General features: G+C 38.5%; 3 protein-coding genes across 10 annotated transcripts in view; 2 read left to right on the top strand and 1 right to left on the bottom strand.

Moving 5' to 3' along the window:
• LOC100539746 (protocadherin Fat 4-like) overlaps positions 1-3,395 on the top strand; it is a 45,175-nt gene extending 41,780 nt beyond the window's left edge. The window contains exons 40-44 of one of the 2 annotated variants that reach the window (XM_085218456.1): positions 343-498; positions 1,255-1,452; positions 2,078-2,182; positions 2,577-2,787; positions 3,151-3,395. In XM_085218456.1, the coding sequence (XP_085074582.1) occupies positions 343-498; positions 1,255-1,452; positions 2,078-2,182; positions 2,577-2,787; positions 3,151-3,315 (835 nt within the window). In that variant the 3' untranslated portion in view covers positions 3,316-3,395. Of the gene's footprint in view, positions 1-342; positions 499-1,254; positions 1,453-2,074; positions 2,183-2,576; positions 2,788-3,150 lie in introns of both variants that reach the window. The other variant, XM_010706369.4, reaches the window with a different exon arrangement.
• A 196-nt stretch (positions 3,396-3,591) lies between these two features.
• Positions 3,592-12,122, top strand: AHSA2P (activator of HSP90 ATPase homolog 2). Of its 3 annotated transcripts, none has more exons than XM_085218480.1 (9): positions 3,602-3,832; positions 3,903-4,114; positions 6,679-6,764; positions 7,365-7,479; positions 8,065-8,150; positions 8,657-8,779; positions 10,014-10,115; positions 10,922-10,973; positions 11,234-12,122. In XM_085218480.1, exons 1-9 carry the CDS (start codon positions 3,753-3,755, stop codon positions 11,407-11,409), a joined length of 1,032 nt encoding a protein of 343 aa, XP_085074606.1. In that variant the 5' UTR covers positions 3,602-3,752; the 3' UTR covers positions 11,410-12,122. The 3 variants fall into 3 exon arrangements, with proteins under 3 accessions (XP_085074609.1, XP_085074606.1, XP_085074607.1); XM_085218481.1 differs by having other exon boundaries at positions 3,605-3,832; positions 3,924-4,114; XM_085218483.1 differs by lacking the exon at positions 11,234-12,122 and having other exon boundaries at positions 3,592-3,832; positions 10,831-10,973.
• The window catches only part of USP34 (ubiquitin specific peptidase 34), a 130,996-nt gene continuing 114,911 nt past the window's right edge, over positions 11,530-27,614 (bottom strand). For 4 of the 5 annotated variants that reach the window (XM_085218452.1, XM_085218453.1, XM_085218455.1 and 1 more), the window contains 11 exons: positions 24,358-24,484; positions 23,928-24,035; positions 22,767-22,871; positions 22,523-22,647; positions 21,368-21,520; positions 20,317-20,440; positions 18,523-18,602; positions 17,603-17,743; positions 17,338-17,484; positions 16,684-16,843; positions 11,530-16,357 (listed from right to left, as the gene is read on the bottom strand). In XM_085218452.1, coding sequence (XP_085074578.1) covers positions 15,747-16,357; positions 16,684-16,843; positions 17,338-17,484; positions 17,603-17,743; positions 18,523-18,602; positions 20,317-20,440; positions 21,368-21,520; positions 22,523-22,647; positions 22,767-22,871; positions 23,928-24,035; positions 24,358-24,484 — 1,881 coding nt within the window. In that variant the 3' untranslated portion in view covers positions 11,530-15,746. The remainder of the gene's footprint in view (positions 16,358-16,683; positions 16,844-17,337; positions 17,485-17,602; positions 17,744-18,522; positions 18,603-20,316; positions 20,441-21,367; positions 21,521-22,522; positions 22,648-22,766; positions 22,872-23,927; positions 24,036-24,357; positions 24,485-27,614) is intronic. The other variant, XM_085218454.1, reaches the window with a different exon arrangement.

Here is a 27,614-nt window from a genome sequence, read left to right as displayed (position 1 = left end):
ATGTAGGTATAAGGGTTTGCTAACTCTAATTGATCAATTATGGTTTTAAGGCTCCTATCTAAGAATTTTTGGGCTATGTACAAAAGCTTTATAGCTCTTACAAATGAAATGCATCATGTCAGAGAAAAGGACTGGATACTATTTCCCTGCTCCTCAGTGATATTGAGCAAATAGCTTAATTCCTTTGCTGATGATAATCCTGCACTTTGATGCACTTAGGTTAAAATGCTAACTAGCTGCTACATATTGTACTGAGTACTAGTTTTCTGTCATCCAGTTTGGAGCGTAAAAAAATTTCTCATTTCCCAGTTAATAAAAAATGTTTTCTTAACATGATTACAGGGTCCTGGAGGAGAAACTTGAATGGAATGTATACATTGTTGAAGTTTATTCCAATGAGCTCGAAAGGAGAGCAAGAAACACCATTAATGAAACCTTCATAAAAATTATTGCAATTGATAATGCAAATGGTGAAATACCTGCAGAAGATGTAAAAAGGTCTGTACAGTAAATCTTCTGGGTGTCAGAGCTATGCAGCTAGGCCTTTTCTTTCCCTAAAAATTACTTCTGCCATGATGGGACAATTTTAACAGTTTATCTGCTACTTACATGCAAGCTCAAACTGAAATCTTAGAATGCGGAAAGCTTTCATTATTTATCCAGAATTACCAGAGTTTGTTGAAAACATGAATAAGTCTTTTTAATTGTTCAAAATATGTTTAAAAGTCATCTTAGAAGAAAATGGAAGAAGAAAGAATATCACTAAAATAGATGTTGTCTTCACTTCAGAATTACAGAATTTTGATTAAAAACTTGAATTTCAGGTATATTTTATTTATTTCATAACATGGCAGAGGTATAAATACATATTCATGTAAACATATTATTAAGGGGAGACAGTACCTTTCATGAGAACTGATTTGTGACAACTAGAAACAATGGGGCCCATGGTCGTAGGAAGCACTCTGCATGGATGATCTCTTTTCTGTAAGGAAAGCACTGTTGGTATCTGCAAACTGTTTATATAGAGGACACTGCCCTTCCAAGTTCAAATTTCCAAACTCTGCAGCATTTCAGTTCATAAGCACCAGGGATGGTTTCTAGAAAACAGCATTTTTTTCCCAAATGAAAGACATGACAAGTCTGAACCTTTGGAAAAGGTAGAGCAGCGTGTGGCATTGTTATTTTCTTCACCAGTCTGCAAGCCAAAACAAAGGCCGGTAAATCATAAGCACTTTGATTTTTTGTCTTCAGAAAACTCAGAGAGCAGCAGGAGAACATTGAGATAGAACTGGAGAAAATATTTTCAGCACTTGTCACTACTGCTGTGGAAGAGGGTCCTGCATTCTCAGTAACTCCTGAACTCATTGCAACCATTGTTCTCAGTGTTCTGCTAGCCTGCACCCTCATAGCCTTCCTGATCTACATCGTTTTTTCTATTAAAAGGAAAAGGTACAAATGTTTTTACTTCAACAATGTAATTTAGACAGACAAGTGGTAAGTTTACTTCAAAGGCTGACTTTAAAAATGCTAATCTGATAAATTACTTGTATTTGGATCAAGTGTTACCTTAATTTTGCTGTAGATCAAAGCAGTTAGGCTTTTTACTGCAGGCATTAGACACTCTCTCACCACGTATAACTTAAATTTGGTTTCTTTTGTGTTTGTTATGGAGAAACATCTGAAACAAATACTTTTAAAAACAGAGAGATGTGGATAGTTGTGAAGGGGGTGAAAAGTAGCTGGAGTGCACATGTATGTTGAGTTGAATTGAGTTTCCTCAAACTGCTTAACTTGTATTCTGAAATCCAGGGAAAGTTTGCTGCAGAGCTATATAAGTGAGGAGAAGGAATATATTTTCAAGAAGACAGTGAATGTTTACACTACTGCAATTAATTTAGACTCAAACAGCTGTACAGAACACTAGGCAATTCTCAACACTAATCCACAGAACGATATGGAAATTAGATGTTGTATTAAAATTATGACACCAATAGTTCACATTCTGTTTTTAAAACAATTGTAAAGCCTATCTTCAAAAAGAATTATATTTTAATGTATTTATCATTTTCAGAAGGTATGGAAAGAAGCAAATGGAGATGGAGGGTGTTGATAATCCATCTATGGTTGACAAAAATGGAAGTTTGAAAAACTTAGTGAAACCGGAGGTCATGAATGATGTGTAAGTAGAATGCTGATGTCACAAATTTGTAAATATTAGCCAATCAAAAAATGTCCTTTTTGATTATTCCAGTAAATCAGCATTTTCCCTGTGTCTTTTGATAGCGTATATATTGATTTCTAGGAACCATTCCATTAACAGGTTATGAAATCTATCCTTTGAGGAAACTAAAACCCTAATTTAATCTTCTATCAAAAATCATTACTTTTTAGCAAATCACTAAGCTTTATGTTCCTCTTCCAGAAGGCAAGGAGCTCCATGTTGTTCTCCAGATAAAATCCTAATAATTTTGAAATCAGCACACCTATTGCTCCCTGCTTCAGCCAAGCTAAGATTTTGTCATGTAGCTCTTTGAAAGATCAAGGTGTTACGAGTTCTTTTTGCTCCCTTTTAGAAGAATGGAAGCAAAAGCAGTTAACAACATGGAAGGCACCAGAGAAGGTGGTGCTGATGAAGACATGCCTGAAGCCAATGGAAAACACAGTTTCCTTGAGATGCTACAGTTAGATTTTGACAGTGATGGTGAAGAAAATGCAGTGCTTGAAGGGGCCACTGAACCTAGAAATGTAGGTGCTGAGACCACTGCTAACATCACAACAAAACAGGTAACTGGCTTTACAGTCAAAAAGAATAGAGTGAAAAGTATTTTGTATTACTCATCTTCCTGAAATAGTTATCCAAAAACCTTGTGAACCCGTGGCTGAATTCAACAGTGGGGAAAAAAGAAACTACGTGAAGTAATGAACATCTTTGAGTTGTTTGTCAATTCCTGGAAGTGACTGTCATCCAGAAAAGAAGGGTGATTCTCTTCCATCTTTGTATACAGCAAAGGCTTCTCATGTATTGTTGCTCCTGAAACTTGCAGCCTTGAAGATAGTACTTTCTCTGCAAGCTTCAGAGGCAGAATATACAAGGTTATACAACTTAATGCTTAGCATTTGTCATAGATGCAAATTCCTTTCTTACAGGACCACTCGGATCTTGGGTCAGCTCTCTCATTAGCATCCAATCCAGTAAAGCATGCCTCCGAGAAAGAACTAAAAGGAGTAACATTTTCAGAAGTGGCAATTATTTTGGATGCCAAGCTTGAAAAAGATGAGGATGATGAGGATGATGATGTTTTTCCACAATAACAATGCTTGATGAAGGGAACTACTGAAAACCATGATGACACTGTGACAAAACGGAATTAAACGTGCACTGTGATTACAGAGAGGCTGCCGTCTGGACTATAATATCTGCTAGGCCTTTTTGTGCTGCGGGAGGTGGGCAGGGAGGGAGCAGTGGGCCGGGAGAACCGTACGAGGATCGCGGTGCAGATGCTGTCCCAGGAGCGGTGTATTTAATTTCGCATACACGTATAAAACGGCACGAACACCGACTCCACCTCTTCCTCCCTTCAGCTGGGGACACCGCCACCCTCCTCGCGGCGCCGGGAAGGGCGGGCCTCCAGTCGGGCTGCGGGTAGGACGCTGCGGGGCGGGCGGCTGCCTCGGCCCTCCCGCGGAAGGGCGCGGGAGAACGGCGGGCGGGGCGGAGCGGCTTTCTCGCACCTTCCGCCGAGGCCGCCATGGCTAAGTGGGGGCAGGGGGACCCGCGGTGGATCGTAGAGGAGCGCGCGGACGGCACCAACGTCAACAACTGGCACTGGTGAGGAGGGCGGGGGGCGGCGGCCGCGCGGGGGCTGGGCTGGGCTGGGCTGGGAGGCAGCCGCGCTCAGTGGTCCCGACGGCCCGCACAGGACGGAGCGGGATGCGACCAGCTGGTCCCGGAGCAAGCTGCAGGAGGTGCTGGTGGGGCTGGTGGTGGAGGGTGAGGCCGGGCGCTGCGAGATCTGCGAGCTGAAGCAGGTGGAGGGCGAGGCGTCCTGCAGCAGCCGGAAGGGGCGGCTCATCTTCTTCTACGAGTGGAACTTGCGGCTCTCCTGGAAAGGTACGGCCGGCTCGGGCGGCGTGCGGGATCTCGGCGTGGCCTATCATCTATTTCGCAGTGCCCTGTCTGTCTCGCAATGCCCTATCATCTGTCTCGCAGTGCCGGATCTCGGCGTGCCGCTGCACGGTCTTTGCGGCCTCAGCTCTAAAGGAGCGAAGTTGTCAGAGCTGCGGCTGATTTTCTTTCTATTTTAATAGCCATCGTACTGTCCCTTTAGGTGGAGCTCCGGTTAGTGGTGAGAGGAGAGATTCAACTGCTAGAACGATAGTTTTTATTATCAGTTCCTTTTTCAAGTCTTCTAGGATAACTGGGAATTCTAGCTTTAATTTAAATGTGGATATCTCAGAGCGAAATAATATAAATCCCGAAACTTGCAGTCAATTTGTGAAGGTCAGTTTGGGAGGAGTATTTCAGTCAGCGATTCAGATCACAGCAGCGGAGTGGGGAAAACAGCCCTGCCTGATGGCACTGGGCTGGGGCGGGAAGGCTGCAGTTTCCTTCCTTCGTTTGAATGAGGATTTTAATGGATTATTCTACATGGTGGTGTAAGCTTTATGAAGAGTGCCCTTTTAAAACATATGTATCTAAGCACTATTTTTAAAGTAGTCTTACTGGGAAACACGCCTTCACAGTCAGTGTTTTAAAATAGTGGATTGACAGGAAACAAAAGAAATCATTGACTCCTGTCTCTGCTATCGGAGTGTTACTGTTTTGTTTTGATAAGAGTAATCATTTTGCTAGCATCACAGCGATAATAAAAATGCAGAGCTTTGTCATGGCTCTGCCTGCGCCCTGCTGATTAGCCCAGCTTGTTAGCTGCTGGAGCTTCCCTGTGCAGCGCAGGAACCAGCTGTTGGACAGGTGGCTTTTTGAAGGTGGGGGGAAAAACAAGTGTTTGTTTTCATAAATCTAGATTTTTTGTTCTGCTCTGTGTTAGTTGAGAATCCATATTTTAAGATTTCTTGAAGTTGGTGATAAAATCATCTGAGTGGATAGAAGTCAGGTTTATGTTGTGCACATAAATTCTTTCTACCTGCTTGCCCTTGTCTGAAAATAAAACAGTAGCTGGAAATAAAATTTGCTTTACCTCATTCTGCTTATGCTAATGCTGGAAGTGGAAGAAAGCAGTGAAGAGAACACTGAGATGGCTGCACATGTCTGTGTTGGGTTCAGAAGCATAGCAGTGATACTGTTAAGCTAATGAGTGTATTACTTGAGCTGCATTCTCTTGGAAGACATTGAGAACTCCAGGAGAGGACTCCCTGCTTATGTTGTGCTGTGTAGATTTGGTTGTCTTGGCAGAAGAGAGTTTGTATACTGTGCTGTGCGTCACTGAATTAAATCCTGATGGAGATCAAACCTTTGTACTGTGTCCTGCTGTGCACTACTAACCATTGTTAGCTGTTTTTCTTACTATGAAATGTAAGAAATGTATCCCTGTTTTGTGCTTCTCCAATGCCAACCCGTAGCACATCAGGTTGCACCTGTTGCACGGTGGCTCCCATAGGCTGGCGCTTGTTGCAGGGTGCAGTGGAAGAGCTTTGTTGCTCAGATGGATTTAGCTAGTTCCTGCATAGGTGAGAGAGTCCACATAAATAGGATGTTGGTCTTTGTGATAATTCTCCTTGTGCAGTCATGCAAAATGCAGGGATCTTCATGTAGGCTGAACAATGTGAAAACAACAGGATTTGGAGCATAACTGCATGTTTTCACCTGCTTTCCACTGAGATTTTAACATGACCTTAATGATGAATAAATGTAAATATTTAATGATTTTGCAAGGTACAGGGAAAGAGTCTTCATTGGAATGAAAACAAAATGTTAAGTCCTTCCACAGTAAGTTCTGAGGCCAAGCAGCATGGCGCAGGACTCGTGCCACAGAACACGGTCATGGAGCCGTGCAGGTAAGTCATCTGCCTGGGCTCAGAGAGATGCAGATGCAGAGCTCATTCTGTTCTGACAAGGTTTTCTGTAACAGAGTTGGTAGCTCCCAGTAAATCAACTAAGAGCAAGAATGTTCTCAAATATCTGCAAGTGTTCTTTGTTTCACTGGTGTAACTTTCCATGATGTACACATATGAAACACGTCCTACTTGGCAGGAGCTTTCCAGGCATTCCAGAAGGAATAGCTAGCATTCTGGGGAGCTTCTAAATAAAGGGCAGAGACATTGAAGGGAGGAAGAGGGTCATTTTCCTGCTGCTTCCTTTTTAGCTTCACATTCTGTGATGGCAGACGTATCTTTGCAGAATGAAGAGCGTTAGAACAGCAGATGATGGATGATGGGAGTGGTGGCAGAACAGTAGTGTAAAAAGAGCATTGTGTGATGGTTTATCTGTGTGCATGTACCTCATGCATCTGTACAGGAAAATAAGGTTTTGAGAATAGTTTACTGCAAAAGGATTGTGACATGTTTGAGACCTTTTGTTGCTCTTTAGTTCTTTTGAATTAGATTCTAGGTATCTTGCCTCAAGGAACAGGTTTGTACCTGTTCCAAATATAAAACTCTTCTGAAGAGGGAAATAGTTTTTAATAATGCATTTAAGAATTTGTTGTGTTAATACAGGTACTGTGAAAGAGTCTGGTGAGAAACATAAGGGATCTATTGAAATTCCTAACCTGTCAGAAGAAAATGAGGTAGATGATACAGAGGTAGGTGTGAAATCCTGATATGGCTATGCAGGCTCAGAATTCTTAAAGAAAACATTAACACATAGGCATCACGTTTTGATTGATGCTGTGGTTAAGTGCAGTAATTATACTTTGATGGTTTACTTTGCTCTTTGTGTTTTAATTTTTTGTACTTGGAATAATACCTTATCTTTGTTCTCAGATTTTGTTTACTAGGAATGTGCACTGTTTTCTTTGCTAGTTTTTGACAGTACATTAACCACACATCTGAGATGAACTCTGGTTGTTGTAGTCTTAACAAAAAAAAAAAATAAGAACTCAAGGAACATCCTCGCTGGTTGTGCAGCAGTTGACACTGTGGCTTCTGCAGATTCCTGCTGCTGTGCAGCAGATGCCTCTGGTTATACTTTCTCTAAGCTACTCTGGGAGGAGGGAGAGATGCATATATTTAAGTGAAAACCCCAAAACAGTTATTTTTAGCAAAAATAGGATAAACTAATATAATGAACTTGAAACTGCAGCTGTCCTCTGAATAGAATAAACAAAGCCAACATTTGTTGCTGAAACCTAAAAGGCTAATGTTTAGGTGCATCTTCGGTCTTGTCAATTTTCTACTTCTAGATTAATGTTAGCAAAAAGAAAGGGGAAGGTGATACTCTGAAGGAGCTTATGAGAACTGAAGGAACCACAAAAGTCAGAGAGGCCCTCAGAGATTACCTTAAAGCTCTTAAAACAGGTAATTTGAAGCAGTATGTCAGGTATGTTTGTTTTTTGTTTCTTTTTTATACCTTCTTTCTTGAATAGATTGGTAATGTACTGAGAATCCTTGGGTTTATTTGTTTTGATTGTTACCAGCTGGTATAAAAATATTAGTCCTAGTAGTCAAAGTCTTTAACTGCTGTCAAACATGGCAGCGTCCAAAAGCTCTGGTAGCAATCCAGGCTGTATTTTGTTATACAAACTCATACAGATCAGTGCATTGCCTGCGGTGCAGAGCAAAGCTCTGTTATCAGCTTTTCATTTCTCCAATTAGCTATTGAGAAGTTCATGGAGATGGTATATACCTGAATAGGCAAAGCTGGATAATTTTGGGTCAGGTGACTATGAAAACCCTGTATTTTCAGTTGAAATTCCAGTTTGGCTATGTGGGTGATAAAAAACGTACTAGTAAAGTGAGGAAACTGGATTGGAGTTCTATGTCCTATTCTTTGTGATTTCTACAAAGTTTTGGCAGCAAATCTTTATCACGTATTGAAAAGTCAGGGTAGTTATTGTCGTGCAGCTCAATTTTTGTACTGAACATTGCTTCTATTTACTATAGAGTTCACCTTGGGAATGATTCTGCCTACAAAAGCTGCTGGTCAGGAACTGGCTGCTGAGAGAAAACTGAGTGGCAACACTGTGCAGGTATGCTGTCTGTAAGTGTTGTACAAATTTAGTTCTCCCATAAATGTAGTTCCTGCAAAGTTTGCTGTGCTAACAGATCTATATTCCTGTGGGCACCTGCAAAAGTGGCAGTCTTTGGTGTGGCACTTGCCTGCCTGCTTCTGTGATCAAGACTTAGCGTACAGAAATGGTCCGTCATAGAACCTGGGCGCGGACCTGCCAGGTGTGGAAGAGGGCACCAGCATGTATCTCATGATGTTTTGTTCTGCAGTGTGTGGTTTCTGTAAGGTGAAGGTGGCTGCTTCCGACAGTCAGAAGTTATAAATGTCTTTGGTATGAATTACTTGGAGTTGTTTCACTTACTTAATGTAGTAACTACAGAAGTAGATTATATAATTGTTGCATATTCATTGTATATTCACAACACAGTATACCTAATATTGCATAGGTAACAGCAACCCCTACCATTTCACAGCTCATGAGTGTTTGAATTTGCTCTCATTCATGTGAATTTGCTTGCTTTACAGGAGTCTGCTTCACCACATTTGCTGGATTTAGTAGGCGTAAAAATTCCAACAGTGAGGATACTTATGAGAGAAATATTCAACTCTCCAGCAGATGAGCTTTACAGCATATTCACAACTAAGGAAGTAAGTAGGCAATACTTCTAGAGGTAATATAAGTGGATAATGTAAATACTTCTGGTATTATAATTCTGGGGGCAGAGTGGCTGGCAAATTGTGGAGGAAAAGGCTGTCTGGGGCTGTTGGTCATTGTTCGGCTGAGCATGAGCCAGCACTGCCCAGGTGGCCAAGAAGGCCAATGGCATTCTGGCTTGTATCAGTAGTACTGCAGACAGCAGGAGCAGGAGGTGACTGTCCCTCTGTTCTGGCACTGGTGAAGCCGTTCCTCAAATACTATGTTCAGTTTTGACCCCCTGACTTGAAGAAATTTCAGTTAGGGTCTAGAATGTGCCCAGAGAAGGGGAGCAGAGCCGTGAGTGGGTCTGGTGAAGAATTCTGAGAAGGAGTGGCTGAGGGGAAGGGTTGCTCAGTCTGGAGGAGGGTTGGGTAAGATCCTAATCAGTCTCTACAACGACCTGAAAGGAGTCTGTAGTGAGTTGGGGGTTGGCCTCTTCTCTCAGCTAGTAGCAATATAAGAAGTGAGATAAGTTTGAGGAGGTTCAGGTTGGATACTAGGGAAAATTTCTTCTCTGGAAGAGTGGTAACTTATTGGTACAGACTGCCCAGGGAAGTGGTGGTGTCCCTGGAAGTTTTCAAGAAGAGAAAACAAAATGTTGTTTTATCTGAACAGCTGTACAAGTAATCAGATGTATACTATTCATAATACCAGGTACAGATAATTTTCTTTAAGTACGCTAAATGGAGTGAGATGTGATTACCCAGAAAATAATGTACTGCCCTTTTCTTGTAACTTCCAAAAGTATTTGTAATTCTGGTGGTCATAATTCCTTCTTAAAGTTTTGCTGAGAAGCCTTACCTTTTAAGCCTCTGAGGAATTTCAGTGGAGAAACTGCAAGAGGAATTGATAATTACTGACGCTGCAAGCTAGTGTGATGGCATCCTCTCAGTGAACAAAGGGATAGGACCTGGTTGTCAAGTATTTGAGATAGGGAACAGAAAGCTTGTTAGGGGGGCAGTAGAACCATTCTGCTTTAACAGTTTGATGTGAATGTATTAAATATTAAAATTAATTAAATAATAGCTTAGATCTTTTTGTCATTACCTTTTAATAGGAAAAAAAATCGAACAAGAAATTTTATCTGTCTGTAGGTTTGTAGCAATGCTCCCTTGTCTCATAGTATGGTGCTTTACTTATCCCTATAGTAGGTAACTGACTTGTGCTGCGTTCTTTTCTTGCTAGTTGATACAGAAGTTTTCTAAATGTCCTGCTGTGATTGAAGCTGAGAAAGGAGGGAAACTCCTAATGTTTGATGGTTGCATCAGTGGTGAATACACAGAATTGGTAAGAAAGCTGCTATTTTTCACTTGAAAAATGGGGTGCTGGTGTCAGACTTAAAAGTAGCAGACGTTTGTGCTTCCCTAATGCATATTCAATTCTCTACAACAAAGCAAAAATGATTGCTATTATGTGATGTTCTTCTTTGGTGATTGGGACTAGATTATCTGAGTGATCTTCTCCAACCTTAATGATTCTACATTTCCCATCAAAAGAGCAGGTGTCAGTTACTAATGACCTTCACTGGCGAAGAAAACTTTGAGCACCATCATTTTTATTGAGGAGCTGTAAAGCAGTTTAAAGTCCTATCCAGACAAATATGACACTTCCCATGTGAGTGCTCTTTTACTCAAGAGAAAAATGATGTTCAGAGCTCAGCTTTTTTTCTTGAAACTTCTGGAAGGCATTTACATAGTTGCTGAGGTTAGACTTGGTATCTTATTCCGTGCAATCTGGATGGATTAAGCTACCATACAGTACAGATGTGAAAACATTACTTGCTCTCATTTTAAGGTCTGCAATAAGACCAGTATTTCATATTAATAACTAATCAGCATAACCTATTTTTTCCATGGAAATAACAAAACAGTGGAATGTAGCAAGCTAAAAGTTTAATGAAAATAGTTTATTTAAAAACATTCAGCCTAAAAGCAATCTTCCTATTGTTCGTGTTGCTCTACCTACATCTATGTAAGATAATCTTCCTCTCCTTACTTTTCAGGGGAGAATTAAGCATTCAGTAATTGGAACGTGAATTATCCAGAAAGCAAAGGAATGTGCTAATGGGAGGAATCTTCTTATCTTATCTACAGGTCCCAGGTCAAAGACTTGTCTTGAAGTGGAGGTGTAGAAACTGGCCTGATGGTGAGTCTTTTTGAGGACCTCTAACACTCCTAAAGTAGCCTCCTAAAGGGGCTACGCTTTGCCTGGAGGAAGAAAAACAGTGTGACTTTTACTAGTATTGCTAAATGGAAGCTATTTTGGATAATAGCAGGATGTTCTTTGAAGTTGACATCCATGAAAATGGGCCGCACCCGCAAGCAAGAGTAGATAATAAAGTTAGCTGCTGCATATTTAATCTTTTGAAAAACACTTCATTGAAATGTCACCTTTTCTTCCTTCAGAGCATTATGCAACAGTTGCCCTGAATTTCAAGGATATGGCTGCTGAAACAGAACTGCAGGTAGAGTGCAAAGGAGTTCCTGTCTCTAATGAAGATAGTACAAGACAATGGTGGAAGAAGCAGTACTTTGAAGAGATACATAATTTACTACAGCAATCCAAAGACAACATGGACTGATAACAGCACTGTAGTTTAGTTAGGGCATTACTTTTTATACATTGTTAACATTAAAAAAAAAAAATAAGTTATTTGTGGCAAGAATAAAGACCCACTTCTATGATACTGTATATTTTAAGCTTTATTTATGTTTTTTTTTTTTTAATGAGTGAGGTGGCCTGTAAGTTGGACTATGTATAGAAACAGCTTTACTTGGGAAAATTATTTGTTCATTCACTATAACTTAACTTGAGAGAGAAACTATGATTTAGACACAGTACAGTAGTGTGGTAAGAAAGCTACATTAATCAGTAGAAAGCATTTGCCATTCTTTAATGTTCAGTGTATCAAGTGGCAAAACTGTCATGTTAGAAAAGGGGATGTTCATGAGAGTTCAACTGAAAAATAAAACAGATGATAAATGTGGGGAACATTACAACCTCCTTATATATGTTTTTGAGATTTGTTTAACTGCAGGCCAATTGTTTCTAATGCTGTAGAAAGTTTTAGGGAAAGATAATTAAAAATGTTACGTTATTCTGGATGGTACAGTGCTTACCACTTGTTAAGTCTTCTGCATGCACTGTACTGCCTTACTTAACCTTATTGTGAAATTTATTACTGTTCATTTCTTCCAAAATAATGCTTTCTTGCAATTCTGTAGATCTTTCTCTTGACTTATGGCTCTTCACAATTCTGTAGCTTAAAATAAAGCAAAAAACTGTTAGATAAAATTTGATAATTATTTCCTTTCAGTATCCCTACTTATCGTTGCAAACCTCAATGTGGTTATAATTTAACTCATTTGAGAATTAAGTATGCAGTTTGAATCAAATTTACCAAGAATAGGTGAGTTGCCTGTGGAGAACACAGCTGATAAATAAAATACATGACTTTTGCATGAAATTTGTTTTCTCCATTAACTTCTATACAAACTGATTTGTTTGTAAGAGAAGTCCTATATACTTTATCGTATAGTATGACAACATGCAGCAATTTCATCAAACAAACTTAAATAATGCAGAAGATTATGCAAAAGGTATGTTGCCTTTTTCCTCCAGGAGCAGCTTTCCCTTACGAGTTTGCAGTTGGTTATCCCCTTTGCACTTCTGTGAGGTCTGTTTTAACAAGAACAAACACCTAACATCAACAGGATAAAAGAACAGATTCTGTTAACTAAGCTATCATGTTCCTTCTGTCCATAGAGAACAACCTCTTAAGAAATGCTGTTTTAGCAGATTGGGTTTATTTTTTTCTAAATGCTTGAAGTTTAGGTACCCTTTTATTCCTAGATATTCAAGCAAAAGAGCCTACATTTTGAATGCAGAAATGGTTGCCAGACCAAGTATTGGTTGATGAAGAGGCAGTAAATATAGAAGTACCAGGTAAATATAGAAAATCTAGGTTTAAATTTGAAAGTACTAAACTGAGATTAGGCTAACCGGTTTTGGGTGTAGACCAGCAAAGAGATTTTGTGATAGTTTGGTGTTACCAACCACTCTTAGATACTGAGTTCTTAGTTATTAGAAGAAAAAAAGAATAATTATAGGTCTTTTCAAACAGCATATCTTACAGACCTAGTGCTTTTCTGGAAAATGTGACTTTTCCCTACTGAGTAAACAAATTTCAGTTTTATTATCACAAGTGCCCACCACTACTTGCATGTTTTGCTAGCCTGAATTTTCTTGACTACTACTGCTAGTGGAACAAGGCATCATCTGGACAAATACCAGTGCTTAAAGAAAAAAAAAAAGACTGACTTGTGTTCCCAGTGTTGCACCACTCATTTCCAGGTGTGGGACAAACACCCCAGAAAAGAGTCTGCTGTTGCAAGCATGTGGAAGGAGGAACAGCTCCAGCCAGCCCTCATTTCCTCTAGTAAAAGGTGTAGTGAACTCAACATTTTTCAGAATCCTTGTTCTCTCAGGCTGGCGCAGCTGTCAGTTTGATAATATGTATAAGCTTCCTTAGAAATGGGCAATGATTGCCTCTCCTTTCACCTCCACAGAGTACCTGTTTGACTGTCCTTACAGTAAAAAAAATAAAACGTTTTCATGGAATCATAGAATCATTTGAATTGGAAGCTCATCCAGTCCATCTCCCCTACCATGAACAGGGACATCTATGGCTCCCAGCAGGTGCTCAGAGCCCCATTCCAGCCTGACCTTGAATATCTCCATGGAGAGATCATCCACCACATCCACGCACTCTGTGCAAGTGCCTCACTGCCCTTATTGTAAAAAAAACTTCCTCCTGTCCAATCTAGATCTTCCCTCTTTAAGTTTGAAACCATTTCCCCTTGTCCTGTCACAACAGAGCCTGCTAAAGAGTCTATTCCTATTTTCAGCCCCATTCAGATACTGAAAGGCCGCTATCAGGTTTGGGCAGAGCATTCTCATCTCCAAGTTCTTTTTGGCAGGGCCATGCTATTACCTTTTTGTCCCCCAGCTTGTATGGGTAGTGAGGGGTTGCTGTGACCCAGATGCAAGACCTACTTGGCTTTGCTGAACCCCGTAAGGTTCAACAATTATCAGAGGACAGAATTATTACTCTTCAGTAACAATTATAGTATGATTTAATCCTGTAAGAGAAGCCAAAGGCTACTGAGCTGCTAGCCAGAAGCTTACGTCTAACAAAAATCAGATGTGTATTTTTAGTAAGAGTAATTAATAAAACTACTTACTCAGGGGCTAATGCCTTCTTTATCTACTGCAAATTTTAAACTGAGAGGTGTCTTCCCAAACAAATTCCTACTTGTGGTAGAAAACTTGATAGATCAGTACTGATATTCATTAATGTACAAGTTTTGAGTAGAAGCTGTTGATTTCTCTGAATTTATACAATCTACAGAGAAGCTGATCAAAAGGAGTAATAAAGTTTTTTCCAAATAGAACAAAAAAATTAATGTTTGAAAAATGACAAACTTAAGCCCTCAGCAGGGTTTCTAATGCAGGAATAAAAGTGCTAATGAAAGGGATTATGAAGCATAAACCTTGAGAGGCAGAAATGCTTAACCAAAGAACATTTTTTAAATAGTGAAGAGATTAAGAGACTAACAAAAGCACTACACAATAGAATTGCAGACATGAAAATGACACTGAACTACATTAAATGATAGACAGAATTAAGGAGTACAGAAGAAAAAGACATGGATGTGTTATGAAGACAAAAGCCCAAATGAGCTAAGCTACTGGAAAATCAACGTGAAAACGGATTTTAATCAGACATTAAAATCAGAATCACTGGCAGTGCAGAAGGCAACTAGGAAATGCATATTACTTAGAAATAACATGAGGAAATGGAACGAAACAGATGGTAAAGTCAATCCTGCATTTAAGGAGGCTGAGAAGGTGATGAGAAAGTGAGAGAGCATGCCTCAAGGCAGCATGCATAAAAGAAAGTCAAAGGAAGAACAGCAAATGGCATAGGAGAAAAGTAAGGAATAGCCTCAGGTTAAGTTGGAAATGGAAAAAATGAAAAAAGTTCAACTAGTTTCTTCTACCACATCATCTTCTTAGCTGCTTAAAAAAAGTAAACAACAAACCCTTCTCAACTGTGTGATTCATGCATAGTAAACAAAAGAACCGTAAAACTTACAGAAATTGCTTAGCATACTCTGCACTTGTTTTAGTTTTTATGTTATCTTTGATGAGAAATCCAAAGAGTGAAGCAATAACATATATAAACAAATGAAAAGTCATCACAATCAGTTTAATGAAGTGCACAGAATAGCAATTGATCATGTCAATAAAAATAAAACAATTATTTTTACATCAAGTGTGCTTTATTTCCTCCACAGGTATTCTGTTAAATAAAGCACCATATATATACTGCCAGGCCACAGCTAAAGAGGATTCTTTACAGAATCAAATTTCTTGTGGTTGTTTAGTATACAAGTAAACTTAATTTTGATAATAAGAACCACAGCGATCTGAGGCAATCTGCCTCTATTATAAGGTACAAAACTGGCACAGAGGACACCATATTATACACAGTAAAAATGCCATAAGTTTAAATTACATCCTACAGGGCAAGGAGGCCCTGTTCTCCCAGACAGCCATATTAAATGAAAGCCACTACAGTGAATTTTTAATTACATAAAACATATCCATTATCTGATTGCCCTTTAAGAAAGTGTATGGTAGATGCAAAAAAGAAAAACCAAAACCAAACAAAAAATAAAACTGGAGTTCTGCCTGACCAAGAATTAAGCATATAAGTCTATCTTGCCATTCAAGCAGAGAGCACTGGACAAACTGAAGCACAAAACAGAAATAAGCAAAACTTAGGCAACAGCATTTTTGGGGGAAGGAAGGAAAAAAAAAAAAGACTTAGAAGCAGACATGCTTCATCTAATGTCAAGAAGCAGCTTGATTTCCTTTTCCAGATATCCTTGTAACCACATGAATTGTAGACTCAATGGTCCTACACAGGATGTCTAAAATGTCATGCTGCTGCATAAGACTAAAAAGTCCTCTGGAATGGCCACAAGTGATTGATAAACTAGTTTCAGGGTCCTGGGATGATAAGGCTTGACTATCACAGCCTCTCAAATCTGTGAGGTCAGATAAAACTGCTGAAATTGATGTGGAAGGAAACTCCGAGTCCTCCTCTGCTGCAACGGAATCCTTGGAAGTCTGCAGGTCTTTAAATTCTTTGCATTCTTGAAATTTACCATTTCCTGACTGCTCTTCTGTATGTTGTGACCTCATTGTCAGCATTATGTCTTCTGAAAATGAAGATGGAACTTCCATTCTGTACTCTTTGACAGAATTATTTTCAGGGGAAGGAAGATCTTGTTCAGTGCCTGGATCAATGATCGAAGAGTCCCGTGTCTCATTATCTGAAGTGCTTGTTGGGGTCAATGCTTCCTGGGGTTCAGTTTTTATATCACTGATACAACTGTCTACGGTGTGCTCCTCATCACTGCTGACCCGTCTTCTTTTTACAGGAGTAGCTTCTTCATCATCTGTAAAGAAAAAAAGAAAACTCTATAAAGGAAACATTGTTTTCACACAATACACCCAAGCAGCAGGACATTCCTTTCACTTTCCCTCCTCCCCCCCCCCTTTTCTGTATTAAACACAGTATATTTCAACAAATACCTATTTTCTTAACAACAATTCATATAACTGTCTTAGCCCCATAACAATACAGTATTTCTTGTGTAGTGTTAGGGACAGGAACCAAGAAATGGCTTGATTTCTGTGGTAAGAAAGCCATGCGTTATGTTAGTTTTGTAAAACTTCGTAAAATCAGAGCACTGTTTGACTGAAACCATTACAGAAGGCAAACCTTTAATTTTTCTTTCTTTGGCTTCTTGTTCTTGTAGTGAATTCCTCTGTTGTTGACATGCTCTACACTTGTTTAAAAGTTCTTGTAAAGTCGGAATCAGGGCTGAATTGAGCTGTTTAGGAGTATGCACTGAAAGCAGCAAGGCAAGTGCTCGGAGGTCCTAAAAAAAAATAAACAACCTTAATCAGCCTTATTTCAAATCTTTTGATCAACGCTAAAAAAAGACTGCAAGTAAGTAGAGGCTTCAAGATGTGCTGAACATCCAAAAGATCAAACTGTAAACATACAGCTACTAAAATTTCTCAGTCACTAATAATAATAATAATAATAATAATAATGGTAAGCATTGCTGGGTTAAAACATACCAGTGATTCCTGCACTTCGTTGTTCTTTTTCCTGCTATTAGCCCATCTTTCAAGTCTCATGATCCCCACAATCTGCTTGGAGACTCAAGCGTGCACTCTGTGCACACTGAGACAATGCATGCAAGCACATTTCCATACTCCATTAATAGAAATTAATTCTTCCAGCCAGACAACTGAACTAACCATGCCTATCTCTTTATAAGATGACAAATGGTACTGAAGAGCTTCCACAGAAAGTAAGCTGCCTCCTAAATGATGCTGATAACTGAATGGCTTAGAAAAGACTCACCCCATTTAAAGCAGAGCTTGCTTTGGAGATTTCAACTCTCTGGCTGCTGAAATCAGATTCTAGGCTTTGATACTGATTTATTAGATTTGTAATCAGAGTATTGATTAAATTGGCACAGTTTGCTTCAGAAAACACCTGCCCTTGGACCTGTAAAAGAACAGATTCTTTTAAGCCACAAAAAATGAAATTGTGAAAACAGTATCTTAAGCTGAAAGAACATACACCAGACTACAATTCCTGGAGCTTCCACTAAAAGATCACTTACCTTAAGAAGAAAATGCGTCAAAAAGGTGTATACAATGTTGTTGTTAAGGAAAGTCCTTTCATCCATTAAAATACATTTTATATATTCTGCAAAAACTGGATCTTCACAGAGGAGCTTTACACTGTTCTTTGACATTGCAGACTGGTAAAGAAAGAAAGCAAACTTCTGAGTCATTACTGAAGTAAATCCCTGCAGCAGCACAATCTTCAGTAGTTTAGGTGGAGAAATATAACCAGGCCCACGGATGTTTTTAATTCATACTGGAGGAATTTTACTGATGATAAAAGTATTTCTATCAGTTATGAGTAAATTGTACAAATTAAGTGCTGTCAATTATTTCACATTTTCCTTTTATGAAGTTTATTCTGAAGGAATGCAGGTTTATCACGACCAGGATGTAATTGAAGGGCCAGTGTCTCCTAACCTGAGTCAACTACAGCATCCTCTTGCAAAGCTGCAAAAGAGGGCATATTATCACACAATCACATTATGTTCTATTCCAGAAGGAAGACCTCAGACGTAGAGATCTCTCCATTTTCATTCAATCATAATTGTGTTTATAAGACATAAAAAGCTGGAAATTCACAGAAGAAGGCTAAAGTAATGTCTCTACACTGTAGAGACTACTACCATTATGTAGCGTTACTGCATTACTGTACTATCATATACACTGCCTAAGTTTTTGCAGTAGCTAGGGCATACTACAATTTGCTACACTTTTATACTTCATTCATTTAGTTTTATCAGATGTCAGATAACACAAGAAGGGGTATTCTTCTGCAAAACAGAATTACTATTTAATATTTTGAATGACTAAGCAATACCCACTGGTTAAGATGTACAGGTTAAAATTTGTTTCACAGTTGTTGTATTTTGCTTTTATTTTCATCCTGTTAGTTCTCCAATACACTGACACTTACCTGAGTCTGACAAAGCTCAGTCCAAAGTTTGGGGAATAATGCAAGATGAAGTGGTAAACCTTCATATGCAACAAGAACACCTGAAATTTTGAGAAAATAAAAGTTACTTTGTGAATAACGACAAGTTCATCTTCTATTATTCCATAATATTTATTCCAGAAGTTCTACTAACTTATATGAAAAGTAACAAAGTGCCATAACATTTGCTATGACTACATTCTAAGTTTTTTGTTTAATATATAATTAGAAAGACCTCTGGTCTGTGAAGTTTTTACAGTATCTTTAATAAATATATGCATCCCTTTAGTACTTCTGGGAAATGTAAAAATAAAGTAACAGAGCTGGCTTTAGTTTTGCATTTGTAACCAGATTTTTTCATTATTTTTAAAGTTACTCACTATATCCATTACTTTCAAGTCTTTTTATGTATTCAGCTGGACAGCTACAACATTCAAAAAGTTTTAAATTATCTCAAAGATAGCACATAAGTTTTTAAGTGTTATTATTTCCCAAGCACCAATAGCAAAGAGACATATTTCCAGTGAATTGTTTTAACTAACACAACCTACAGTAAACAATAACGCAAGAGTTACAATCAGAATAGTATGACAGTTGGTGATTTGGGGATCAAAAGAACATTCTACTACCATTCTTCTTTGAAGGTAAATTAATTTTGTATCCTTTTATCAAAAAGTTTGGCATTTAATTTTAATCTTAGCTAGCTACTTGGCTTCAACAGAAAAAGCAAGGAGGCATCTCTGGAAGGTGGTTCATGCTGCTTAAGGTGTCTCAGAATTAGTAGAATGCTTTTTCTTGGATAGAATCTACTTCTCTTGAGTGACCTCAGAAGGAAATCTGGCTAGACACCTGATTTTAATAACTGAATTAAAGAGACAGCTCCTAAAATGTTTATCTATGCAGTAACTGTATTTGTGTGATTGCAATGTTTCTGCATCTGCACCTACCATGCTGGAAAGCGGAGCCTATCTTGGGGTCAATTGGTGGGAAAAGATAACAGAAAACCCACCATGATGTGCCTTCAAAGTAACACATGCATTTAATGGGCAGTTCATGGCAGGATGCTCTTCTGCAGTGACACAGGCAGAATGCTTGGAGCAATTCAGATAAAGCCAGCAACACCTTTGCTAACACATGTTAAATACTAGGTTTACACTGTGACAGGAAAAAATCCCACATATTGGTAATATTTAGTTGTGGAGCTTAAACAATATCTATGTTTTCAGGTACAAATGACAAATGACTGGATGGTCACAAATTTGGGTTAACTGTTGTGATGTTAACCCCAAAAGGAGTGTTACTCCCAGAAGGAGTAAGATAAACAAACCCACGTTTTACTACAGAACCAATGCTATCAGTGACAGTATAAATGGTCTCACATGCTCCTGAGCAGACAAATAATAATTGCCAGAAATTACATTGTCTGGCAGAGGTGATGAGGATTTGGGAGCTGACACAAAGCCATTTAAATTGGCAGAACAACTAGCTTCAGTGAGTCTGTGTGAAACCAAATTTACAAGTAGAATAAATTCTCACTGACTGTCACATGTCCCTTCTGCAGAAGCCTGAAGCATGACAGACATGTGGGTAAGAATGTACTGCATTATACTGTTTGGTAGATTATGGGAAACTGATTTCTACAGTAATTAATACAGCAGGTTCCACAAGCGCAGCTACTTCTTAAGAATACTGAATGCAAAACTTGCTGGAGAAGTGCTCACAGTTATCACAACAAAAAAAACCAACACCCTTAAGCTGCTTAACTTTCATACTTACTCATTTTAACTAATGTTTCAGTAAACTTTTCACAGCTGATTGCAACTCGGCATAGTAGATGGATGAATTGATGATAAGAAAAGAAGTAGTCTAGCAGCATACGATCATAAACATCATCTTTTCCCTGGAGATTTAAGAGAACTTCATTTAAACTGTGTAAGCAGCTCAGCCACTACCAGATTTTCCAAGCACCTAGTCTAATTTCCCTGCACTTCTTGCCCTAAAACATGTCATCAAATACTACAGGAATACAGTACGGAGATTTTCAAGTCTAACTCAGTCCAGATGTGTCTCACCACTGTGTCCTTATTAAGCATAATGGCGAGAATGGCACAGGGATGGCACATAATGTTCCCTGGCAGTAAAAATGTAGGATTCTGAATAAACTAACTGAGAAGATGCAAAGCTGCATGAATACCTTACCTTGAAGAGAATGAGAATACAGTAATTTCATATCATATCCAGATACCTAAATATATACACTACTACTTTGTAAATCATAATTTGTCAGTTACTATGAGAAAATTCTGACTTCTGCACAAGACAAAGCTTCACAAGCTCTCAAAGCAGTATTTTCAGGAAAATCCCAAACCAAATGGTAAACATGCCAAAGGCTTTGTATGCCAGTATTTAAAATATTTTGGATGTATGTACTCAAAATGGGCTTCTGTAGACCAGATAACCAAAAGGAAATCTCAAACATTCAAGCAAACAAAAATGCAATCTTTTACAAAATGAACAAATTAAAAATAGCATGCAACAAAAAAAACAACAGGTAAACATAATTGCGATGGGGTTCTAGAGGCTCACAAACCTTCCAGTTCTTACTGTATATGGATTAAGTATGACTTGTGAAATACTGTGTCATATGACTTTTCAGTTCAAATATTTACATTATTTTCTGTTGTATCCACTGATGCTGGATATGAGATGGAAAAACACAAGTAATTTCCTGTTCTATGCATTTTTTTAAAGAACATACAGTAAATTTGATGGTGCACAAATACACAAAGCATCATTTTGAAAGCTTTAAAAAAGAAGGGTTACTTACCCTACAGTAACCGTGCTTCTTCGAAATGTGTTGCCCACACAGATTCCCATCTACGTGCACACACACCCCATGTGCAGGAGACTGGATTCTTTCTGAATAGCAGTGTCCACTGGGGCAGTGCCTGCACTCAGTGTGTCCTTGCGACCACTGTACCTGAGGGCATAAGGGGTATGGCGGCTTCAACCACCACTCAATCCTTCACCGATAAGAATTCCCCTAGGGCTCTGCATTAGCACAGGAGGAAGATCACAATCTGTGTGGACAAAGCATCTTGAAGAACTACGGTTACCTTACAGCGAGTAACCAGCTTTCCTTCTTCAAATGGTTGTCCATACATATTCATTAAAGGGTGGGATTCATTTTACTTGACTTTAGCTACCTAAAATCTACTCATTTGAATATTCTCTGCTGTCCAGGCTCAAGTGCCTAATACATGAAGGATCAACCTCCTGATGGTACCAATTCTTCTCCATTAGCCGCAGGAAGGGCAGAACAACAATCTTTAGATAGTCAAAGTCTGGCAAGCTGAATCCCACCACTGTTCAACTGTAATATAAGGAGATGGCAAGTGACTATGATGTCACCCCACCAGAGCTGGCATCCCAGAAGGGAAGCCCACAGAAGGGAAAGTAGAAAAGATTCAAAGCACTATAAAACTGCCCTATGTATGTCAAGTACTGGTATTTTACCCAAACAATTAGTAGATTGTGCTTCAGTCCTCTTGGAATGGACCCTTAATGAAATGTGGAGGATCTACTTAACTGTTAATAAACCTTGACATAGTTTCAAACCCATTTGGACCAATGCCTGGGCTGTTCCTGAATTTTCTTTATAAATGCTACAAACAGACTGGAAAACTATCAAATGTGGCCTTTTTTTTTTTTTTTTTTTTTTTTTGGGTAGTTTTTACCTTGAATACAAGGTTTCAACTCTTATCATATCTGGAATAATGAAGCCGTGTATCACCAAAGGCAGGAAAATGGTGTTTCTGGAGTGCACATCTAGAATGGAGTATATGAGGACAACACATCTTGAAGAAGAATTATGCTTTGTTTACAAAGAAAATGAAAATAATATGCTAGTGGATTCTTACGATACTTTATAAAAAGGAAAAATAACTGAAAAATAGCTATTGTAAAGACTATGCTTACATACCTTGCTGGCTTCTACCATAGTAGGCAAGAGGCACATATTGAGCTCAGGACGTGGAGGACGAATATTGCTTTTTCCCCCTATTAATTTCAAGTTTTCACGACATGGAAAATAAGGTCCAAGAGACACTGTAGTACAAGGTAGGATAAAATAGATATGAAAAGGTCAATATCTAACATCAATAAGGAACATGACAGAGTAATAACAGTTTAACAGAACTTCAAAATACAATCACTGAAATACGTACTTGGGATATTACTGTGGTGGTATGTACAATGATTGTGCTGTAGAAATGGAACCAGAGTATGTAGGAAATCATGAGGACTTAAAAGTACAAGCTCCTTGAGGACATCTACAAACAAAAAGGTTTTTTCTATTATATATTGTTATTTCTTAACAGAAAACAGTTTAACTTATGGCTCATGCATTTTCACTCTTTCATCTCTCTTTTGCTAGTGTGCACTGTGGAGGTAGCTTTACTGTGAACAACACGCGAAGTGAATAGACCTGAATTAGTCAGGACTCCCTTCACCTCTGCCAACTGTAGAAAAACCTGCTCAACAGTGAATGTACAACCAATGAGAGGGGTGCCAGCTTGCAGAAAGTAGAAGCTCAATAAAATTACCCTCTTTCCTTCTTCTTTAACATATCAGGTTTGATACCTGGAAAATGTAACCAGCAGCAGTCAGAAGGACAATTAGAAAGGCACTCAAAATAATGGGAAAATGCATGCAGATCACACAAATAAAGTTTAATGTGGACAAGATTTTGGGTCATCGTTAGTATGCCAAAAAAATGCAGACTGCATCCATTAAAATTTATTTTGAAAATCTGTTTCCAAAAAAGCTTCTGGAATAGGCTTTCAAGCACAAACCAGACACGTTACATACAACATCTATGTATACAATTTTAGAAAGCTAATCCATTCACTGTTACAAGTTCTTAAACTTTATTTAAATTATACTTTACAGAAAATGGATCATAAAAGTAGATGCTAAAGTTGTAATGCAGATGACGTGCTTGGTCAGCACGTGCCCTTCTGAGATCTTAAGTTAGTATTAGAATTTTAATGAAAGATCTAGGATTTGATTCTAAACTGACTTGAGTTATCGAGTTATTCCTTAATTGTGCATCTGACTTTTAACTAAGTCAGGTTTGCAAATTTGCCTCTCACGATGAGTCTGCACACATAGCAATGTATGAATATTAACTGCAGCCTAATGAAAACAGAATTATTTATTATTGGAATGATGGCAACAATGATACATTGTCAACGATAATATCAAGAATTCAAATCTACAGAGTATCTAATAAGCATGTGCACTTGCAAAAACAGAATTTAAATTTCAAATCAGATAACTACATAAAACAGGTCCTTCCTAACTGCAGGCATAATATTATGACTTACCAATACAAGCATTTCTAAGTTCTGGAGGACTGTAGGAATTTAGCAAAGTTAAAAGTTTATGGGCAAATTCAATTCGCTCCTGCCACTGAATGAGAGCTTGCTTCACATCTGTGAATGCAAAAAACACAGAAATCTGCTTATTTAATTTCATGAGAGATCTATAAATGAAGTACGGAATTTTACTGCTGAAGAATTTGTCTTTTTTCTTCTAACGTTACTTTTTCCTCATTCTAGAAATCTAATAAATCTCAAACTAAATCTTGTTTCAGATTATGTAAAAAGTAATTTAATAAGTAACAGTTTAGTAATCACATGTATGGAAAGTTTAAATTTAAACACCAATACTGAGCAAGATAGAATACGAGGTTTTGAGTAACAAAAACTAATTAGTAGACAAAAAACATAAACATTTAAAGAGTTGTAACCAAACCTTTTCTTTGAAGATATGGACGTGTCGATTTAAGAACTGAAAGGAATATAGACAGAAGTTCTACCAGGTCTCCAGTCACGTGGCAAGCTGTAGCCTCGTGGTACATCATGTGTAATGTGTTAAATGACTAAAAGAAAAAATGCACAACTTCACGTTGCCAAACAACACATTATTATCATTTCTATCATACAAACACCACTTTTACATTTATTTCATGTACAAGATATCAAAGTATCAATGTCAAATGTAATCAAAAGTTACTAGAAACATAACGTTTAAAACAAGACCAACATTTTTTACACAATTAGCATGTGTACTATGAAAAAAAATCTGAAGAATCCTTTTATACTAAAGTTAGAGAAAGAAGGAAGGAGAGAATGTGACAGAGAAAGAAGGAGTGAGGGATGGAGAGAAATGACCGGGTCTTTTATGACAACTAAATATGATTCTTAGGACATACAGTATTTGTAAGAATGAACTGTAAGTAATCCATGGAGATTAAACTGAAACTTGTTCTTGGTCGTAAGGCTGAACTGTGTTTTTCCCACCTAACCAAAAAACAGAGTCATATACAATGTTTCACACATGCATGCCAGAGGGACACTGACCTGGTAAAATTTACCATAACAACCACCTCCATATCCTTCATCTCTGCTCAAGAGAGCAGTTTTATGACACCCAAAGCAACTCCTACAGATACCCATTTATAAACATTCCACACCTGTATGGGGCTGCTGAATCACGGCCTGAACCTCTGATTGATCACCTGAGGCGAGCAATGAGTCAGTCACGGGAGCACAGGTGAAGGCAAATCACCTGTGCTGCAGGAAGGGGTGGAGCCTGGCTGCACCTCTCCTAGAGCCATTGAAGAGCTGACTGCCAGTGGGGAAGGATCTCTCTGGAGATCTGCTCCATTGGAGTTCATCTTGCGAGCCCAGGATAGGGTGAGTGACTTTCTTTCCTTACTCCAATATAACAATTACATCAGCCAAGCTCCTGGATATACCATACCATCTGTATATCCATTGATTATACACAAATCTAACTTCAACCTAAAAGCTTTATATTAGTGAGAGTTATGCAGACTACAATCATCTTTGACATAACATAACGACGAACTTTTCAAAACCAAAAATCTATCTAAAGCACAATAAACAAAACATAACTTGAGATAAAATATTTTTACATATCTATAAGCTTTATCTTTTTGCCAAGTGATACCAAGTGATATTAGAAACCTATAAAGAAAGGCATGGGTATACAAATTTTTGGCAAAAAACAGGAAACAATCTACAAGACTGATACAGATGCTAGTCATTTTTCCAAGTACTGTTTAAGGACTTAATGCTCATACGACTGTACATATGTTAGATGAATTACTTAGCTTTTTTCTAACAAAAATATCTTCTGGGCGTTTTACAGAAACATTGGAAAGGAAAACCAATTTCCCAGTAGCACAACAATTCTAGCACGAAATGTAAGTAGTGTTATTTAATTTGTTGGGGGTATTTTGAAGAAAGAAACAATCTCATTCCCCATAATGCAAAAAAACTTGACATTTTTGTATTATAATGATAAGATACATGGCAAACCCTATGTATGGGTACTGATGATCACGGCCTGAACCTCTGATTGACCACCTGAGGCAAGCAATGAGTCAGCCACAGGAGCTCAGGTGAAGGCAATTCCCCTGTACTACAGGAAGGGGTAGAGCCTGGCTGCACCTCCCCTAGCTCCTCCCCTAGCTCCTATTTAAGGGCTGACTGCCACTAAGGAAGGATCTCTTTCTGGAGATTGCTCCTTGTGGAGTTTATTGTGAGCCTACAGCATCAGTGAGCATTTTCCATTTATTGTCTTTCCACTATGATAATCCTACTTAGCCTAACCTCTGTACGCCTATTGATTGTACACCTCGCTAGAATGGAAAACTTCTCTGGACATGATAAATGTTTGCAGTAACTTTCATGATGCAAAACATCTTCAGTGAACAAGGGAAGAGGTAAGGCCTGGGACTTTCAAGTCATAGTTTCAAGTCATAAAGCAACTCAATTTCTAGCAATTATAATGTCCCCTTACAAGGGACACTTTGTATTACACATTTTTTATAAACTGAATATCAATTGTTTCTAGGAATCAAAGTTAATCAAGGTAAGCTGTGTTTGTACATGAGTACTTTAGTCTACTTATGAGTTTCAGAAACAAACCAAGTTATAACTCAGTTCCTATAATTTTATCCCAAGTTTATGAAATGCAAATGTTTACAGGACAGAAAGGAACATATTCCAGGGAAACTAACTATAGCTAGTTAAAACACTTATTTGTAAGAAGCTTGGGAAAAATGAATTTTCAGATAGTACTGCAGTGTCTTCATTTGTGCCACTTCTGATTTGGTAATTCCAGCTTCTTCTATTGTGTGATTGAGAAAACACAAAGTAGTGACACCAAAAGGTTAAGAAGAACCAATCTCAAAGCATCACCTAATCTACCCACATGCGTTAAGGCAGACTGAATGTCTTCATATCCTTCACTACAAATGTTTGCTTGAAGAACATCTGGAGACTTCCACTTGTGCTGGCTGAACCCTTTCTGTAGCAATCTATTACAATACTTCATTTACCTGTACAGCTTAAACTACCTCCTACCCAGTTGTTTTCTACCATGCATTTATATCAGTTTATTATCACAGAATCGTTCCAGCACCCTAAAAGGTCACCCAGTCACACTCTCCTGGAATAAAAAGGAAACATCTACAGGTCAATCAGGTGCTTAGAGCCCCATCCAGCCTGGCCTTGAATGTCTGCAGAGACACAGCTTCCACCACCTCTCTGGGCAACCAGTTCCAGTACCTCACCACCCTTACTGTAGAAAACTTCTTCCTTCTATCCAATCTAAATTGCCCCTCTTTCAGTTTGAAACCATCTCCTCTTGTCCTGCCACAAAAGACCCTGCCTATAAAGTCTGTTCTGTTCTTTCTTACAGCCCCCTTTTAGATAGTGAAAGGCTGTTATCAAGGTCTCCCTAGAGCCTTCTCTTTTCCAGGCTAAACAGCCCCAGCTCTCTCAGCTTGTTCTCATTGGGGAGCTGTTTTATTCCTAATGATAGCAGTCTGCCAAGAATAAATGTCATCTTATTTTTACTGTGTTTCTCCAACACATCTGGATTATCCAGAATTTTACTCCTGTACTCCTGTTAGTTAGCAACTACCTAACATCCCTGCCCATTTTGTGTTGCCAGTTTCATAAACACTTTCTAATCCA

Source organism: Meleagris gallopavo, chromosome 2 (assembly GCF_905368555.1).
Source record: "Meleagris gallopavo chromosome 2, MGAL_WU_HG_1.1, whole genome shotgun sequence".
In the NCBI taxonomy this organism is placed as follows: domain Eukaryota; kingdom Metazoa; phylum Chordata; class Aves; order Galliformes; family Phasianidae; genus Meleagris; species Meleagris gallopavo.
This window is presented reverse-complemented; position numbering and strand designations above follow the sequence as displayed.

Bases quoted from the DNA above. Each gene is read 5' to 3' on its own strand.
- AHSA2P (XM_085218480.1), top strand. From the start codon at position 3,753: ATGGCTAAGTGGGGGCAGGGGGACCCGCGGTGGATCGTAGAGGAGCGC. The intron at 3,833-3,902 runs GTGAGGAGGGCG...AGCCGCGCTCAG, and splicing joins AACGTCAACAACTGGCACTG to TGGTCCCGACGGCCCGCACA. The intron at 8,780-10,013 runs GTAAGTAGGCAA...TTTTCTTGCTAG, and splicing joins GCATATTCACAACTAAGGAA to TTGATACAGAAGTTTTCTAA.